Below are 18777 nucleotides of genomic sequence, written 5' to 3'. Positions count from 1 at the left end.
GGGTTTTGAAGTGGTTTGTGTGTGATAGGGGGGAACTGAACCACACAGCACATGGAAACCACCATGTTAGCTGGGTGATTTTATTCAACAGCCTCTCTAAAAGGAAAATGACGCTCTCAGATTACATCCTTCACACCAAGTGTAGGTTCATAGCAGAAAGCAGCGGGACTTTTTCAAAATAACACTTCCTGTAAAACAGAGAGGAGGCGATAAATACTAAAGTATACTGAATATTTTCATTGAATTATATGATTATGTGACATATTTGGGTTTATATTATGACAATGAAGGCTTTGGTTATATGACTTGTTGTTTCTGTGTTGTTTTTCTTCTTTATCTCAGATTCCTGTATCAGTTCTGTTTTTATCTGTTTGTTTCTTTATCTATGAAGGAAACATCTTGTGCTTTTATTAAGAAAGGTGCAATATACACATAAAGTTTATTATTATATTAGTTTATTATTTATGTTGTCATTTTGTGATTACCATAAAGAGTTGACTCTAACCTTGTAACTTTGTTTTATCAATCTAGTTTTATCTTGACATTTTTTAACAACAGAGGTACATGAATATCATAATATATATTATTATTACAATATATTATAATATATATTATAATGTTTGATTATATGTAACCACAAACCACTGAGGTTTATAGATGTATTATGTGTTTGTTATTGTAAAAAGTGGTGTAGATGTAACGTTAAACAGAAATACTTAAAATTTTACTTAAGTACAATACTTCATGTACCACACTTTTAAAAGCTTCTGTTCTGTTGTTACAGACATCATCCGGTTGTCGTGGCCGAGTGGTTAAGGCGATGGACTAGAAATCCATTGGGGTCTCCCCGCGCAGGTTCGAATCCTGCCGACAACGGTTAATTTTTCTTTCTCACCTGTAATGTTTAAATATATATTAACTTCCCGTGTAACCACACTGACGGTTTAACACGTTAGCTTTTCGGTTAACTATTTATTGCGTTAAAACGAGGCTAAACGAGATTCACAAATAACAACACTTCCTGTCTTATTTCCTAAATAAAATACAGTAATAGTAGACTGCGGTGAAAGAAGTGTTCTGATTTGGAGTTAGAAGTGGCACCATCAGAATGTTTCTTTGCCGCTGTTTTTCGTCTCTTTGTGGCCATTATACGTCTCTTTAGAGTAGTTTTGCGTCTCTTCGTTGTTGTTCCACAAGAGGGCAGGCTTTAAAAAAAAATGGCAGCGACATTTATTCTGAAGGCGCTCGCTCCATTTCCGCTTTGCTCTTGTTACTTAGCAACGACGAACGCTCGGAGCTCTCTGGTGGCTAGCTTGTGTGCTAGCAGAGCTAGCGGGGCAGAAAGAAAACCCAGACATGGACGGCGATGATTTGGACGAACTTCTGGACGAAGTAGAAAAAAAGTTTTGTCGTAACGTGTCTGTCACGGCTTCAGCTCGCGGGGACTCGAGCGAGGCTGGAAAATGTAGGAAAGACGCCGCCGTACAGAGAAAACACAGGTAAACCAAGCTAGTTTGATGTCAGCTACAAGCTAACGTTGTAGCTAACTGTGCGATAAAACTGTACGTTTTAATATTATTTAAGCTTGTATTTGTCTCTGTGCTGATAACAGTGTTCTGGCTTTTACATGGCTCAAACTTTTACCAGTTATCCCGCAATATGAGCAAATATGCGGAGTTTCTGTAAAGTAGGTTATGTACTGAATAAACACAGTTTATCAGTAGAATGTTAAAATTAAACTAGATTTATATTTGGTTATTTTTACAGCTGTAGTTTCAAGAGATTCAATTTATCTGAACGTTTTATAAATGCGTATGTGTCACAATGTAATAGCTTCTCATGGGTAAATATCAGTATCTATAGCATAAAGTCAGCTAGTTAGTTATCCTCCGAACCAGGGCTGCAGCCAGGATTTTATCGTCTGTATGTGTTTTCACATTATGTCATTTTTATATTTACATAAACTACTATAATGGAATAATCCTATATTTATATTTACGTAAGAATAACAAACAGGTTGTATTAAAAATACTGCAATAAGCAGTTAATAAATTATCGAGAAAAAATTCTGCCTGCTCAAAACATTTAATCATAAACATAGAGCTTTACAGTAAGAAGTATTTATTGATATTTACTAACAACGCAAGGACGCCTAATCGTGTTTTTGTTGGCTCTCATTTAGTGCCACAAAACCTGAAGGACCTGTAGGCAGTATTTCTAAAGATATCGACGCCCTTCTGGAAGAATTACTGGAGGAAGACCAGGGAAATTCCCCTCAACCAAAGGTAAACATTTACCTGTGACACGCACCTGCAGGGAAAAACCCTCCTGTAAAAGAAGCAGTACAGCAGAACAAACATTCTACTTTTAAAGGTTTACTTAAGTTTAGATGTTTACTAATCATTAATGATTATCAGCGTCCTACCTGCAGGGAAAAACCCTGTCCTACCTGTGAATACTTAGTGTTATAGCTTCATCATTGTTTCCTTGGCTAAACTTTTGCAACACAACGTTATATTTTTCTCTTTTTCTTTATTTAACCAAGTATTAAAAATATTATTGAGAATAAAATCTATTTTTCAAGAGAGAACTGGTTAAGAAAGCAACAATAAAAAACAGGAGAGGTAGGAAAGTTTCAACATAAACAGACTTAGACACTCTACAGACGAGCATAAATTATATCCAAAAGAAATGAGCAAGTAATTATAAATCAAAAAGTTCTACAATAAGTCATCAGCTTACTCTGTGTTTTGCATCTAAATCCAATTCTTAACTTCTCCCAACATATTTTATCAGGCCAAAACAACATTACTGTTAGTCTGATAATGTTGTTTAGTAATTAACATTCAGCATTTAGTGAAGATAAAGTCTTCACCTGGTGTAAAGTGCCAATATGAAAATGAACTCATTTACCTTTCACCTCATCCTCTCAAGCTCAACATTCTTATCCTGCAGCTGCCTCATCTCCAAGTCTGTACCTGTGCTATTAAACACAAGTGAGACGCATAGACGAACACCTGGGTTTGCAAATGCACCTCAACCTTTTACCTTTTATTTCAGAATGAACAGTTTCCCAAAGCTGCGCAGGTGGAAAAGAAGCAGCCATCTCAGTCTGGAGGCAGAAAGTAAGTCAGTTAATTAAAGAATGAATTAAAGAAAGATGCAGGTGTGAATGATAAGTATAGGTGTGAGCACAGGAGAGAACGCTCTCAAGTCATTCTGAAAGTTTTGTGAAGATGCATCTCTTGGAGCTAATATTTTTATTTTACCAGATTCTGTGATGAAAAATGTCAGAATTCATTTTGTTCTGTTAGATTTATTTATTTCCTTAAATTGGGACGCTGTTTTAAAGTGTGTTTGGACGTGTCCTGCACTGTTTGTTCTGTATCCAGGTGCTGTCCTGTGTTCCTTGGCGGGAGCTCTGTCGCAAATGGTGTTGGAACAGCCACATCCAAGAGGTGTGAAAAAATGATTTCATACTGCGAGCGTCTGTCCCGTCCTGCCTGTTTATAATGATGCTGGACTCTGCTGTGGATTATTGAACTGATCTCAGAAGCTTCAGAAGTTCTAACCAGAATATAAATCATGTACACTCACATCAACAGGTCCTGTGACCAGTTGAGATGCATCTCCTGTGACTTCAGGGTGCTGATGTTTGATGACTGTGAGTGGGACTCGTCATGTGATTACCTGTTCCTCAGGTGAGTGTCACTTACACGTAAAGACACAAAAATACAAACCATATAAAGAGGAAAATACTCCACATAATAAACTTTAAGGTAAAACATTTCTATCCTGTATGAATCCTCGTCAGGTCATCGGATATTAAACGTTACTTCTTGTTACTCTTCATAGCAGAGAATTCTTTCCATAGCTACTTCACAACCTCTTTCCCCGTTTTGTTGCCTGATCTACTTTTTATTCTGACACTATATTGATGATTCGAGGCTTCGTATTTTGAAGGCAGTGACCTTTCAGTCGGAGCTCCTGTCCTCTAACTGTAGATTGATCTCGTATCGATCACCGGGTCCTTCCACAGACACAGACACAGACAGAGACAGATCACAGAGATAAAGCCGTCTGCTCAGGTAACATCTGTCCTCCAGGGACTGCAGTGTCTGTCTCCTCTTAGACAGATGCTTGTATGTGTTTGCTGTTGCTGTCAGTCTCTTGTTGGGCGGCAGGACACGTTCTGACAGACGACAGGAAAGGTGAAAAATGCAGCTTTCTCATTGATTTGAAGGAGGCGACTCTGAGATGTTTTATGGTACAAACCTCTGCAGAGTTTTGGTGATTTAGTTTTGGGTGGTGTCGTGTTGAGTTTGGCCAGCAGGTGGCAGTATCGACAGTGTTTTGTTCTCCAGTTTGAATTAAAAGAATAGATACATTAAAGAGCCTGGTTGATATCTGTACAGAGAGGACTGTGTGGGAGATACAGTCCTTTCAAACACAGTACCCACAGTTTAGTGGTTCAAGTCAAACACAATCATCATGTTTAATATTTAGTGACTGAAGTCAGTTTTATTTCTATAGCACATTTAAAAACAACAAGATAAACCAAAGTGCTTTACAAATGACTTTCAGAACAAACAAGATAGAAACATAGATCAACAGAGTAAAACAAGCCCAATAAAATATAACAAATGAAAATAAAACAGAAACAGAACGACACCACAACATAAAACGACCTGATGGGAGTCAAGCTGAGCTCAGATTAACAGCCAGGGTAAAAAGACCTGATTTAAATGACTGTATAGACTCTGCAGTGTGAATATGGAGTGGTGAGTTATTCCACTGTGCTTTCATTTATTCCTTGGCTGCACGAGGAGCATCTGGTCAGAGGATCTAAAGATATAAAAGTCGAGCGGCTCGGGTAAATAACTCGCTTCTAAAACCTTAAAAGAATCTGACAATCATCATGGAAGTGAACAACTGCTAAACCTGGACTCATGTGATCAGTCCCTCTACCTGCTGCAGCAGTCTGGACTAACTGCAGGCGATGGAGGGATGAATGTTTGCTTCCATCAGCTTTTCATTTAAAAATGTCAGAAATGAGGTTTCCTTCATTTAATTCCCATCTCATAATAAAACCATCCAGACATCACGTGGTGTCGCCACACAGGCGACATAATGACTTTGATTTCATATTAAACTGACATCAATAATGGCCCTGTTTTGTGTCCACATGCAGCAGCAGAGACACAGACTAACTCCTGGTGTTAGAAAACGTAGAAGTGAAAATATAATAACAGAGGGAGGGTGTGCTATGTCTCTGGAGAGATTTAGAAAGCTGTTAGGATGATATTGTCTGATCGCTGGCTCTGCGACCGCAGCGAAATCAACCTGTGAATGTAAATAAATAGACGGCTGTCGCTCCTGACAGTTGACTTTTCTTATTAACAAAGTTTTATGTTTGCGTGCACCGAGGTCGTGTTTGAAAGACGAGGGGTGAGGTGTGTATTTTAGTGTTTAACGTCCACTTCCTCCCTTTACCTCCAATGCATAGCTGTGGTTTTTTTCGTGAACGTAAGATCCCAGCAATGCTTTGAGGGAATGTCTTGAAATTTTGCACAAATGTTCAAAGATGAACTGATTTGATTTCGGTGGCCAAAGGTCAAATGATAGAGCTCAGGTGCCCTCAGAGCAAAGGCACGGCCCCCCTCTTGTGTTAAGTCTAGACCCAGGAGCAGCAGGTTCTCGTCTGAAGGCTCAGGCTGCAGCAGCAGAACACGTCCTTTACCCTGTTGAAATGACTTCCTTCCAAACACAAGTGATAAGTATCTAATAACTGCAGGGACCAGCTGAGTAAACGATGTCTGACTCGTCCTGTGGAGTCTGTTCATCACCGTGAGTCTATTTTAAGTCAAGGTTCCTTCATTTTTATTGTCTGCAGATATTTCTCCTCACAGCAGATATGATCTAACCCTCAGTACACATTGTTAAATTTATCTTCTGGAAGCTGAAATGGGGAAATCTGTCTGCGACGCTGAGGTCATATCCTCGGTAACTTATTAAAGTTTCACCACGTCCTGTCGTTGTTGCAGAAACAATGTGCCGGACCGTCACAAGCTCAGAGCCAAGCTGAAGAAGAGGAGAGGTTTCCGGGCGTACGCCTGCCAGTGCAGCTGGTTCTCCCCCTCGGAGCCGACGGACCTCAGGGACCAGCCTCAGCTCAGATGGGTCTGTGGAAAACACCGGGACTGACGTTCACTCCTCACTGCTGCAGAAACAACTCACAGACTGAATCACAGGCCAAAACAGAGACGTTACAGACACACAAACTCCTTCTACTTATCCTCTCTCTTTCTGTTCATCTGTCTGATTTCTGTCTTAAACTCCATCGATCCTCTTGACTTTTTGAAGCAGCGGAGACGACAGGGAGTCACAGAGTCCAACCCTGGACAGAAGTATCTGACTCAGTTACTCAGTGATTTCCTCTGCTTCTCTGGGGAGTCTTCCACCTCCTCCTGGACGACCCTGAGGTGTTCCCAGAGCAGATGGGATGTGTAATCCCTCCAGAGAGTCCTGGGTCGACCTCGGGGTCTCCTACCAATTGGACGTCCCAGAAAACCTCTGAAGGAAGGCCCTCCGACAATCGCCACCTTAATGTGGTGGAGCGGTTTGGCAGTAGTCCCTGGTAGGGTCTCTCAAGGCAAATTTAGTCCCAGGTGAGGAACCAGACTAAAGGCCTTTTCACACTGACACATTTTTTCACACAATTTTCTTATTGTCAGCAAATCCCATGAAAAGACCAAAACAAATAATATATGTCTCAATACTCTCTGACTTTCTGACCCTGTCTGTGCCTCTGCTCCCGGTGAAGCCATAAATATATCGTTCCACTTGTAAAGAAAAGGCTCAGTAATTTCCTAAAACAGCTGCTCACTGTAGTTTCTAGTAAACAGAACTGAAACTTGTGGCTGCAGTTTTGCAAATTTGGTGTAAAATGTGCTTAAAATCAAAACACTTTCCTCCTAAATTAAATCATAACGATACAGTATTAGTGTTCGTAAAGTTGAGCTGTAAAAGCTCAGTTGTTTGTAAAGTGTATTTCTGTATTTTCTTCGTCCTCAGATGTTCTTGTTTTGTCCACCTAAAACTGTTTATAAAGATTAACAACAGCAAAAAGCAGAAAATCGTACTATTTCAGAGGCTGAAAGTAGGAAATAGTTTTGCATTTTTGCTTGAAAAGTGATTTTAACGATTAAAAAAATGCTGCTAGATAGTGTTAATTATTTGTTATCCAGTAACGCCCACGTCACTGTAGCTGGAAAGACAGAGAACTTTTTCTTCTCCGCCTCATACGCAGATGTCAGTGTGACGTTTGTTTCTGTTTCTGTTAACAAACACTAATAAAACACTTGAGTCTCTCACCACAGGCAGCGAGCTGCGTCTGCATACTGTTTGTTCTCTTTTGCTTTTTTTTGGCAGAAATGATCAGCGCCCACCGGGATCCTATTGGCGCTCAGCTGGGGAGAGCTCCGGCTCCGCTGACAGATAGTCCGACAATTATCGCATCTGAGGAAAAACACAGGCTTTCCCGCTGCGAGCGAGAGGCGACAGCAGTGGGAGGACGACTGTCAGATCTCTGGGATGTGATTAATTCAGCTGCGATATGAAACCTGCTGCTGTTTGTTCTGCTGGACCGGCTCAGTGAGAGATGAGTGCTGCTGGTGGTTGGCACTTGTTGAGTTTGGCAGCGTTGAATGTGGTTATTAACAGGCAGTGTCCGGTTCAGCCTCTGCGCTGATGAATAAGAACAGAGAGGCCTGAAAAAGTCCAAGAACGAACTTCGATGGGAGCAGCTTTCTTGATATTTACTGGACATAAAGCTGACCGCGACATTCATGGTCCATGGAGGATGAATCCTCATGTTTTTGGTGACTTCCTGATCTCTCCTCTAGCCCCAAATCAGGACAAAACTTCCACTTTTACACCCGAAATATTAAAGAAACACAGGCCAGATGCTGTCAGATTTACTGAGCACATTCCTGCTCCTCAGATGATGAACCCTCGTGACTAGATTCCCTTAGAACAGCTGAGTCGTCTGCATATTAGCAGCTCGACCCAGAGTTTCCCACACTCCTGACTTGACGTTGGATTCATTCTGCAGCAGGAAAATGAGTCCTGCAGGTCTGAACTTCTCCAAGATGCAGAGGACCTGAGAGGAGATTTTACCTGACCCCATGACCTTTCCTCTTTCTCCTCCTTCAAGTCAACCCTGAAGAGTTTTCCTTCTCTTTTCCACCATCAGACTCAACTCAAAAAGCCTGCTGTCTGTCTGTGTCTGTGTGTCCCTGAACTGTACATCACCTTAAACTCACTCTGGTCCTGGCAGGAGAGTCCAACAGGAAGTGCTGTCTGTTGCTGTCAGTTTGTTCTCTGCTGGGGAATCTGCTCCACACAGGAAGAGACTAATCGATCCAGACTGAGGACTCAAACAACAAAAGCTGTCTCTGGACCGGCAGCGAGCCCAAAGAACCGGACTGATCCTCATCATCACCTTTTCACCGCGTTGAACTTTTGAATCTGAGACGCGTGTGCGGCGAATGTTTGCATGTTTCCACGACTCAGAGCCAGAAGAGTGACGGACTGAGAGACGAAGACAGAGTGACAGAGACGTGACTCAGTCTCTCTCTTTGTCAGACAGCAGGAAGAACAGAATGACAGAGGAGGAGGAGGAGGAGGACAACAACAGCCGGAGTGATGGAGCTCTGCACGCCGTGGGATGGAGGAGGAGGAAGCGGCGTCTGTTGTCACCTGCTGCCAGAGTCCACCTGTCTGTCCTGAGAGGAACGCACCAGTGGTCTGTATGTTTCTCTTTGCATTAATACCAAACACTTTCCAACTCAACACAGTCTGAGCTGCTCATCACGAGAAAAACAAACCTTGAGTAGTGACTAGAAGTTCTCTCAGGGCAGCCTGAACGTAGCTCGAGGGGCAGAAAGTCTTCAAAGCACCTCCTGCTTCACCTCCTGCTGCTGCTGGTTGAGCTTATTGCCAGAGGCTGTTAAGACGAGCGTATTAGCATTTTTACGCAGCTCAGATCGTCTCTCATCTGGATTTTGGCAGCTGGGTAGACAGAGAACAATGCTCAGAGGCATTTTAATCTGAAAATCAATCTGCAACTAGAAGAATTTGCCCTTTGAACAAAGGCAAAAAATCTGTCTATGATCAGCACACAGTCAGGTTTATTTGGAAAAGAGGAAAAAAGCAGAATTTTAAACAGATTATAAACATGTTATAACATAGGTTACTTTAAATTTCTAGTCAGTACAACCATGTTTCCTGTTAAATTTCAACTGTATTTAAATATATTAATAATAAGTAAAAACAACCTCAATTAACATGCATTCAAATATTTAATTAGTAATTAATACGTTTAATTCGTGTGTTATTAATTTTCAGTTTCTGCCTTTTCAATAAACAAAAAGAAAACTCGTAGTTGAACGTCAGTGGGAAATCAATAATAAAGCAGTAGAGGCGTCTGACCGGCAGGTGGCAGTGTGACCTTTATCCATCAGTTGAACGAACTCGGTTCAGGAAGTGAAACAACAACAGACTCGTGTCTGCTGCGATGGAAGAAGCAGAGTTTGATGATATTTTAGATGACTGGTTCATCGAGTCTCTGAAAACGTGAGGAAACTTTTATACACTTTGTTCTGACGGTGAAGTTTATGCTAGCCGCTAGCTAGCAGCTGCATTCATTCGGCACCGCTGCTAGTTAGCCTTCCAAAGCGAATTCCGCTTAAAAATGTACAGTTTTAAGTCTGCTACTTACCTGCAGGTGGACTTTTGTTATAAATAAAATCACAAGACATTTTCGATAAAAATCTTAGCTGTTTTTCAATTCGGCTTACAATTCTCACACCAAACAGCCGCTATTTTACTAAAATAACAAGTTTAAGAGGTGATATCCAGTGGAACTCGCAGCATTTTCTCCTCTGATAATCGCTTGATTCCACAACTCAGTACTAATGAAGCCGTATGAATTCTGTTAAAGAAACTTCTCTATATTGATGCCGAAAGCAAGAGTACATTTTATCGATTAAATAGATCAAGTCATATTCCATAGTTGAGGTATGTGTGTGTAGCGCTAACATAGGAAATATTAAATATATAAAAATTTAAACGGAGGCTGGTCGCAATGTTAAAGACATAAAAAAAAAGTAGGAATACTGTAAAAATGTGAACATAAAGGTCACGAATGAGTTTTCTAACACTACCACACATCTATATAAATATTACTAATATGTTATATGAGTTTTATTATGACTGAATTATTAATCATTAACACCTGTGGCTGTCTGGAGGTTAATTTAAAGGCTTCTGTCTGTTTTCCACATGAATCTTTCTACAGCTGAGAAAATGATGAAATTCTATTGATGGTGATGATGAATTCAGACACTAACACCTGTCTGATTGCTCCAGGTACAAAGATCTTCATGTGTATCAGCTGGAACATCCCACACAGGTGATCGAGTGGACGTCAGGGAGGAGTGAGTGAATTTATTTCAGTATAAATCACACCTGGCTGTTCATTAAGCCACACTGCTTTTTGTTTTTATTATTTTACATTATTTTATGTAAAGATGTAGAGAGCACGTTTTCCTACACTGAGCACGAGACACAGTTTGTTCCCACGTTTTAATTCATTCATTCAGATAAATGTACATACAGAGAGCCAGCACAGCACACAGCCTCTCCCAGCATGAAGTACACTGCACCTGCTTCAGATAGCAGTGTTAAATTGATTATTAGCTACCAAAGCAGCACTAGTTGTTAGTTAGTTTGTGTAATCACATGAATTAAATAAACCTGTATTCACCGTGGTTTGTTGTGTTTTGCAGCCGTGTGCGTCGCAGGATTCAGCCCGTCCAAAAATGAAATCCTGGAGCTTCGTTTGCCTCGGAAACTCTTTGCTGATGAAAACAAGGTGAGAAATAACAGAAGAGAGAGTCAGATTTTTCTAAACAGGTGATTGAAATGTCACTCAGAGCCTCTGCTGTGATGTGTTCAGGGTCTGTGTGCAGAACGGGACTTTAAAGTCGTCCACGGTGGCTTCACAGACAGACCTGTTCGCTGCCTCAGGCACGTCCCAGGAACAAGGTGAGAGTCTGAAGCAGGTAACAACATCTCAGCTCTTCTTCTCTCTGAGGGAACTTTAATGTCAAAGCTTCCTTCATGCTGTTTGTGATCTGATGTGAGGAGCAGTGACTGTTAAACACAAACAGGAGGTGTAGGTGTGAGGTCTCCTGTTGATCCTTTACCTCAGATCTAATTAACACTCGAGCTGAACAAGAGAGAGGAGGAGGGTTTGATTTTCATTCCATTTAACGTCTCTGTGCTTTGACAGGTGCGCTGTGACCGGCGACGGGCTGAGCTCCAACCTGCAGGTGTGGGACCTCGGAGGAGACGACAGCGGTGAGTTTGATCTGAGGGAATATCACGGCCAAAACGTCCGCTGGAAAATCTGCCAAATAAACAGCCTGTTGTGTGATGTATAAAATATGATCACAACCGAAAGGATAACTCTGATATTTCTGAACAAAACGGAGACAAAAATCTTTGGAATCAGTGCAGTAATGATGAAGAACAGTGTGCCAGTCAATCCCCACCAGACTCCATTGACAAAAACAGGAATTTTACTCTCACAGAACACAGGAGCTGCTGGAAAACCACTGCCTCCATCCATAGTGGACTTTGTGTTACTGTGTGACTTTCAGTAATAGAAGAAGTATTTATAGAAGTACATGAGACTATTTACATGAGTAAAAGTACCACATGTTAACCAGCAGACAAACAGACGGAGGCAGCTGGGCTTGGTTAAATCGCTGTTTTTGTCAATGGAGTCTGGTTGAGATAAAAAGTGTTATGCCTCAGTCTGTTTGGACACAAGCTCAGACTTTACCAGACTTTCTTTTCTTTGTGTTACTAATGTGTGTGTGTGTGTCGTCGTCCACTGTCAGATGTGATCAGACGAACAGGAAGCATCGAGGGGAGGAGGAGGAGGACGGGTGTTTCAGAGGGAGGCAGCAGCATCGCAGCTCGACCCTCGTCACCGCCACAGATTCTTCATGGAGCTCAGATCAGCGACGTCCAGCTGACTGAGCTGAGCTCCGGACAGACGCTGTATCAGCTCGGTATCTGCTGCTGTTCTTTGTCTGATCGTTAGAAAATGAATATTGTTTAGTTTTTGGACTTTTTTTGAACAAAGAAAGACTTTTGAAGACATGAACGTATCAATGGTCAGCTGTTGGTTTGAACCACATTTTTCACATCATCTATAAACTCGGTCAGACGAAGCTCCCTCTGTCTTCTTGTTTTGGTTCAGTTAAATCATCGTCTCCTGTCGTTTCTCTGTGTCTCTGCGGTTTTGTCTCATCAGAGTCGGACTCAGCAGATCCTCTCAGCTCCCTACACTTTCTGAGCGACGCCGTTTTCCTCGCCGGCTGCTCCAACGGGAACATTTACGTCGCCGACACTCGGACATCAGCCGCTCCTCAGCTTTCACCACCTCCTCCTCCTCCTGTGTCTTCAGGTGAGTCTGTCCTCTGGTGGACAGATGCCTCTGCAGGTCCAGACCCGTCCGGCTGCCGGGTTGTCAGACTTTCCTCCTCCGGACAGGCGCTGGTTTCAGACCTGAGGAACCTGGGAGGAGCCGTGAGCCGGGCTCAGCTGGACGTTCAGACGCGTCGCTGCGGCCCGGACGATGTCAGGGTGTCGTGGGCTCCGGCGTTGGACGACTGCATCGCAGTGTCAGGTCGGTTAGTTCCCAAAGCTACAACTGACAAGATGAGGACTGCTTCTAAAAGTTCCCACTCTCCTCTGGCAGGTTTCAGCGGAGCGGTTCAGATCTACGACGCCTCAGTCTGGACGTCGGAGCTGCAGGAAGCTCGGCCGCTGTTCGAGCATCGAGGTCACGCGGTTTCACCCGAACAGTCCGACGACGGCGTCCCTCCGATCCTCGTCACCTCCCACGTCTGGCATCCTGAGCGGCCGCGGACGCTGCTGTCTGCGGCCTCGGACGGCTCCGTCCACGTCTGGGACTGGGTCGACCAATCAGCTGCCGACAAGAGATGAAACTAAAGAAACAATTTAGAAAACAAACGTCTCGTTTAAATACTGATCTAATCAGGCGGCTGCTTCTATATCACAGCACATGTTTGTATTGTCAGACAAGGAAGCAGGAAGCTGTGAGACTAAACATCCTTCTCTTTCCTCCTCATAAAATCCTTCCTACTTTTTTCATCCATAATTGGGTCACTTCACATTTTCCTGCACTGACTGACAGACGAGTTCAGCTCAGTTCAGACGGATATCTCCAACCAGAACTCTCTGCATGGGTAGATAACACGCGGCGGGGTAAGTGATCTGATGTGGAAATCGGGTGACCCTTTAAAAACCCAGATCCCTGATAAACATCTGTCTCTCAGCCTGGCACATCTGTGGCACAGCGGTGCAGCAGTAACAGACTCTGTGATTTGAAATAAACGAAGTGAGTGAAGTGTGACCCCCGGTTCTCTGCACACATGAGGACTCTGCACACACACTCAGAGTTTTTAGTTTCAGGTCAGTGGAGGGTTTTTTTTGAGGGGGGGGGGGGGGGTAATTATGACTGTCATGTTTCCGTTTTACAGAAATAAAACTTTCAAACGTCTGATCGTCTGAAATGACTTTAAAACTTTATTCAGGTCTAACGCTCTGAATTCACTCAAAGAAAACCACGTTAGCCAAAGAATCCTTAACATAAAGACTGGTTCATAAGTTAAGATCTGCAGCCTTTTACCAGTTCATCAAATATATTCAACTCAGCTGTATTTATTTTGTGTTTTCTAAACCTGTACATACTGTTTATTCACCCAAAGACGTGTTATGCTAAAAATTCTCAGGCTAAACACGTGAAATCAAATGAAAATAATGTATAAAATAGTGAAAATATCTAAGGTTACTGTGTATAGAGGATGAATCACACGTGAAAAACCTGCGAAGCGACATTTTCAGAGTGAAAATATTTGTTTCTTTCCGTTTTATTGAGAAACATCCTAAAATAAAGGTCTCATTATGGCAAAAGTAGCAATGACGTTATATCACCACTAGGAGGCAGCACCGCACTGAGCCGTGTCTTGTCTTCCGGAAATGAGGACGTAGCCAATCAGCGGGGTCTGCCCACGTCGACTGGCGTGTGTCGTCATTGGCCTTGAACTACGACGAGGAGGAGAGCGGAATGGCGGCGGAGCGAAGTCAGAAAAATGAGTGAAAATACAGAGTAAAACAAACGTTTCAGTCGTCGCTTAGTCGCTTTGGTTTGTTAGCACCGCGACGGACTTTATAACCGGAGAAGTCTGGACGTTAAAAGGCGCTTTGGAGCTGTTTCCGTTGAACGCGAGTGAGGCTGAACGCTGAGCACACCTGCGGTTCGAAGGTAAGCTAACGAGCTAACTAATTAGCGGCTACAGTTAGCATTATCAGGAGTGCCTAGGATTAGCATCGGCAGCTAGCGTTAGCTGTAGCATCAGTGCTGAGAATTTGCAGTAGCGGCGGAAATTAGCATTAGCCTCGTTTTTAACGGCATCCTTCCCTCGTATTTACATCTTGGGTCGTTTTTATTGTGTGTGTTTATATTTCTGTAACTGAACTGCCGCTGTGTGAGCTGTAGGCCCCTGAAGCGGGCGGATGCTAACACAGTTAGCCTCTCTTGGCCTGATTACAGCGCATTGTAAGTCCGTTTGTGGCGGGTTAGCATCTCAGGTTTTTGTCTCTCTTACATGGTTGTGGTGATTTTGTCCCCTTGTGGTCTTTATGCACCTTTCTACGTTCTGTGTTTGCGTTTCTGTGGAGGGTTAGCATCATTTTAAAGCTCTACCTGGCTGTAATATTTCTGTTTATGATCAGCTTCTTGTCTCTTGTTGATGCTGAGTTCAGACAAGTAAAATACATTAGACGAACAACTGATAACGCAGAGTCTGTGCGGTTGTTTTGCATCGTGTCTCTTCGTAGTTCTGTGTCCGTCTCTAGTGTTGTTATGTTACTTTGTGGCCTTGTTGTTGTCATAGTTTAACATCTCTGATCATTTTGAGTCTCAGGTTTTCGTGTTTCTGTGTGTTTTTGTGTCCGTCCCTGGTCAGATGTTTTGTCTCTTTTGGGGATAATATTGCAGGTGTATCGGTCCATAGCCCCTCATTGACCTGATGTTGTGCACATTAGTTATTAGTAATTTGTTTGTGGTGACTTGACACTTTGTTAAGCTCAGTTTTGTGTTAAATTCAGGCTTGAAAACTAGATTTGAACGCTGCCCCTTCACTATGACATTACCTCTAGGAATCATTTAATTAAAACTGAATTTAAATGGTTGAATTTTATCTTTGTAATGGTTTATTTTCTCTTGTAAGTCAATTAAGTCTTATTTCAGTGAATTTAGTCTCTTCATAACTCAGCGTGTGATTGTCAAAGTTTTATTGTCTAGCTTCTCTGCACTGCTGAAGCTTGATGAAAAGTTTGTATTATCATTTTATTGGTTGAGTTTTTCAGGTGTTGTGTTTGTGTTTTCCAGGTTTCCTTGTTTCCTTGTTGAGCTGCTGCAGCCTGGACACAAACACCAGCTCTCACCTCACAGGTATGTGTCCTAAACATTTACCCAGTCTGAAAAACAGTTTAGCAGCTTCAAGTAGAAAATACTTCGCATTTTAGTCTAAAACCAAGGTTTGTAAGTGAAATTGTAATTATTGTTTTTTTTTAATTCTACTCTATGTGTAACTGGAGGAATTAAAATAATCATTCAAGTAGGTTTAAAACAATTATTAAACATTTTAATGATCCTCACAAACATTTACCTTTTTAATACAGCTTCTGATAGTTTGGACTTCAATACCCACAATCCTTCTGTGCTTTTACTTTGATGGTTTAAACAGTTGCTCATGTTTGTTGTTTGTGATTTTCTCCACAGGACGTGGAGCAGGAAACACTGGAGCTCAGAGTCGGAGACATGAAGATAAACAGGTCAGTGTTGGTTTGTTTTCAGTCTGACTCTGTCATTATCTCTGCTGCTGTTTGACCCTTTATAACCTGTTGTCTGGAGCAAACATCAACCAATTAATCAGATTTCATTACTATTAACTAGTATGTTTCCTCAGCATAGAACAAGTAAATGTAAAACCTTTTAACATTTGTATCTGTAAAAAACTAAACCTTAATGTATCCTTAAAACCTTTTTAATGCTTATAGATGTTAAAAGGCGCTTTGGAGCTGTTTCCGTTGAACGCGAGTGAGGCTGAACGCTGAGCACACCTGCGGTTCGAAGGTAAGCTAACGAGCTAACTAATTAGCGGCTACAGTTAGCATTATCAGGAGTGCCTAGGATTAGCATCGGCAGCTAGCGTTAGCTGTAGCATCAGTGCTGAGAATTTGCAGTAGCGGCGGAAATTAGCATTAGCCTCGTTTTTAACGGCATCCTTCCCTCGTATTTACATCTTGGGTCGTTTTTATTGTGTGTGTTTATATTTCTGTAACTGAACTGCCGCTGTGTGAGCTGTAGGCCCCTGAAGCGGGCGGATGCTAACACAGTTAGCCTCTCTTGGCCTGATTACAGCGCATTGTAAGTCTGTTTGTGGCGGGTTAGCATCTCAGGTTTTTGTCGCTCTTACATGGTTGTGGTGATTTTGTCCCCTTGTGGTCTTTATGCACCTTTCTACGTTCTGTGTTTGCGTTTCTGTGGAGGGTTAGCATCATTTTAAAGCTCTACCTGGCTGTAATATTTCTGTTTATGATCAGCTTCTTGTCTCTTGTTGATGCTGAGTTCAGACAAGTTAAATACATTAGACGAACAACTGATAACGCAGAGTCTGTGCGGTTGTTTTGCATCGTGTCTCTTCGTAGTTTTGTGTCCGTCTCTAGTGGTGTTATGTTACTTTGTGGCCTTGTTGTTGTCATAGTTTAACATCTCTGATCATTTTGAGTCTCAGGTTTTCGTGTTTCTGTGTGTCTTTGTGTCCGTCCCTGGTCAGATGTTTTGTCTCTTTTGGGGATAATATTGCAGGTGTATCGGTCCATAGCCCCTCATTGACCTGATGTTGTGCACATTAGTTATTAGTAATTTGTTTGTGGTGACTTGACACTTTGTTAAGCTCAGTTTTGTGTTAAATTCAGGCTTGAAAACTAGATTTGAACGCTGCCCCTTCACTATGACATTACCTCTAGGAATCATTTAATTAAAACTGAATTTAAATGGTTGAATTTTATCTTTGTAATGGTTTATTTTCTCTTGTAAGTCAATTAAGTCTTATTTCAGTGAATTTAGTCTCTTCGTAACTCAGCGTGTGATTGTCAAAGTTTTATTGTCTAGCTTCTCTGCACTGCTGAAGCTTGATGAAAAGTTTGTATTATCATTTTATTGGTTGAGTTTTTCAGGTGTTGTGTTTGTGTTTTCCAGGTTTCCTTGTTTCCTTGTTGAGCTGCTGCAGCCTGGACACAAACACCAGCTCTCACCTCACAGGTATGTGTCCTAAACATTTACCCAGTCTGAAAAACAGTTTAGCAGCTTCAAGTAGAAAATACTTCGCATTTTAGTCTAAAACCAAGGTTTGTAAGTGAAATTGTAATTATTGTTTTTTTTTTTAATTCTACTCTATGTGTAACTGGAGGAATTAAAATAATCATTCAAGTAGGTTTAAAACAATTATTAAACATTTTAATGATCCTTACAAACATTTACCTTTTAATACAGCTTCTGATAGTTTGGACTTCAATACCCACAATCCTTCTGTGCTTTTACTTTGATAGTTTAAACAGTTGCTCATGTTTGTTGTTTGTGATTTTCTCCACAGGACGTGGAGCAGGAAACACTGGAGCTCAGAGTCGGAGACATGAAGATAAACAGGTCAGTGTTGGTTTGTTTTCAGTCTGACTCTGTCATTATCTCTGCTGCTGTTTGACCCTTTATAACCTGTTGTCTGGAGCAAACATCAACCAATTAATCAGATTTCATTACTATTAACTAGTATTTTTCCTCAGCATAAAACAAGTAAATGTAAAACCTTTTAACATTTGTATCTGTAAAAAACTAAACCTTAATGTATCCTTAAAACCTTTTTAATGCTTATAGATGTAAAGAACTAGACCTTAACATAGCTGTAAAACCTTTTAGTGTTTGTAGATGTTAAAACTCGACCTAATGTAGCTGTAAAACCTTAGTTTTAGAAATCATAATTAAGTGAAAATAGAAGCCGTAAACTCAAAAGTTTAGTAAGAAATTTATTGGTTTTTGTTTCAGACAACATGTAACAAACCACAGCAAAGATAATGACAGACGTTTGACCACTAGGAGGCGCTTTGTTCATTCACAACACAGTGTAATGTAGTCCTCCTTAGAAGTAGCGACATTAGCTTAGCTTGTGTAGATGTGAAGGACTGTCACTGGTGACAGCAGTGGTTTTCTGCTCAGAGAGAGAAGGACATGTTTTAACTACATTTGATTCTTAACCTGAAGTTTTTATTGTAAAACTCTAGTTTCTTTGTGTCTTTACTTCCTTTTGACAGTTTGAACTTCAATACCCAGAAACCCTCAGTGTGGAGTAAAAGCACTGAGGGTTTCTGGGTATTGAAGTTCAAACTGTCAAAGACACAAAGAAACTAGAGTTTTACAATAAAAACTTCAGGTTAAGAATCAAATGTAGTTAAAACATGTCCTTCTCTCTCTGAGCAGAAAACCACTGCTGTCACCAGTGACAGTCCTTCACATCTACACAAGCTAAGCTAATGTCGCTACTTCTAAGGAGGACT

General features: G+C 41.5%; 2 protein-coding genes and 1 non-coding gene across 4 annotated transcripts; all 3 read left to right on the top strand.

Annotated features, from left to right (window-relative positions):
* The first annotated feature begins 794 nt into the window (after positions 1-794).
* On the top strand, positions 795-876 carry trnas-aga (transfer RNA serine (anticodon AGA)). Its single transcript has one exon. It is a non-coding gene; the product is annotated as a tRNA-Ser (tRNA).
* A 372-nt stretch (positions 877-1248) lies between these two features.
* On the top strand, positions 1249-7382 carry cfap418 (cilia and flagella associated protein 418). Its single transcript, XM_018678714.2, has 6 exons — positions 1249-1499; positions 2183-2285; positions 3061-3125; positions 3393-3458; positions 3606-3701; positions 6045-7382. The coding sequence occupies exons 1-6, from the start codon at positions 1357-1359 to the stop codon at positions 6202-6204; spliced, it is 633 nt and encodes a 210-aa protein (XP_018534230.1). The 5' UTR covers positions 1249-1356; the 3' UTR covers positions 6205-7382.
* LOC108884665 (WD repeat-containing protein 73) lies at positions 6244-13661 on the top strand. 2 transcript variants are annotated; one of them, XM_018678696.2, is made up of 9 exons: positions 6244-6668; positions 7432-8806; positions 10432-10499; positions 10851-10936; positions 11021-11109; positions 11357-11424; positions 11970-12143; positions 12389-12763; positions 12836-13661. In XM_018678696.2, exons 2-9 carry the CDS (start codon positions 8664-8666, stop codon positions 13081-13083), a joined length of 1251 nt encoding a protein of 416 aa, XP_018534212.1. In that variant the 5' UTR covers positions 6244-6668; positions 7432-8663; the 3' UTR covers positions 13084-13661. The 2 variants fall into 2 exon arrangements, with proteins under 2 accessions (XP_018534212.1, XP_018534214.1); XM_018678698.2 differs by lacking the exons at positions 6244-6668; positions 7432-8806 and adding an exon at positions 9484-9636.
* Positions 13662-18777: the final 5116 nt, after the last annotated feature.

Source organism: Lates calcarifer, linkage group LG15, assembly GCF_001640805.2.
Source record: "Lates calcarifer isolate ASB-BC8 linkage group LG15, TLL_Latcal_v3, whole genome shotgun sequence".
NCBI lineage: Eukaryota > Metazoa > Chordata > Actinopteri > Centropomidae > Lates > Lates calcarifer.
Note: the sequence above shows the minus strand (reverse complement) of the source record. Positions and strands in the feature narration are given on the sequence as shown.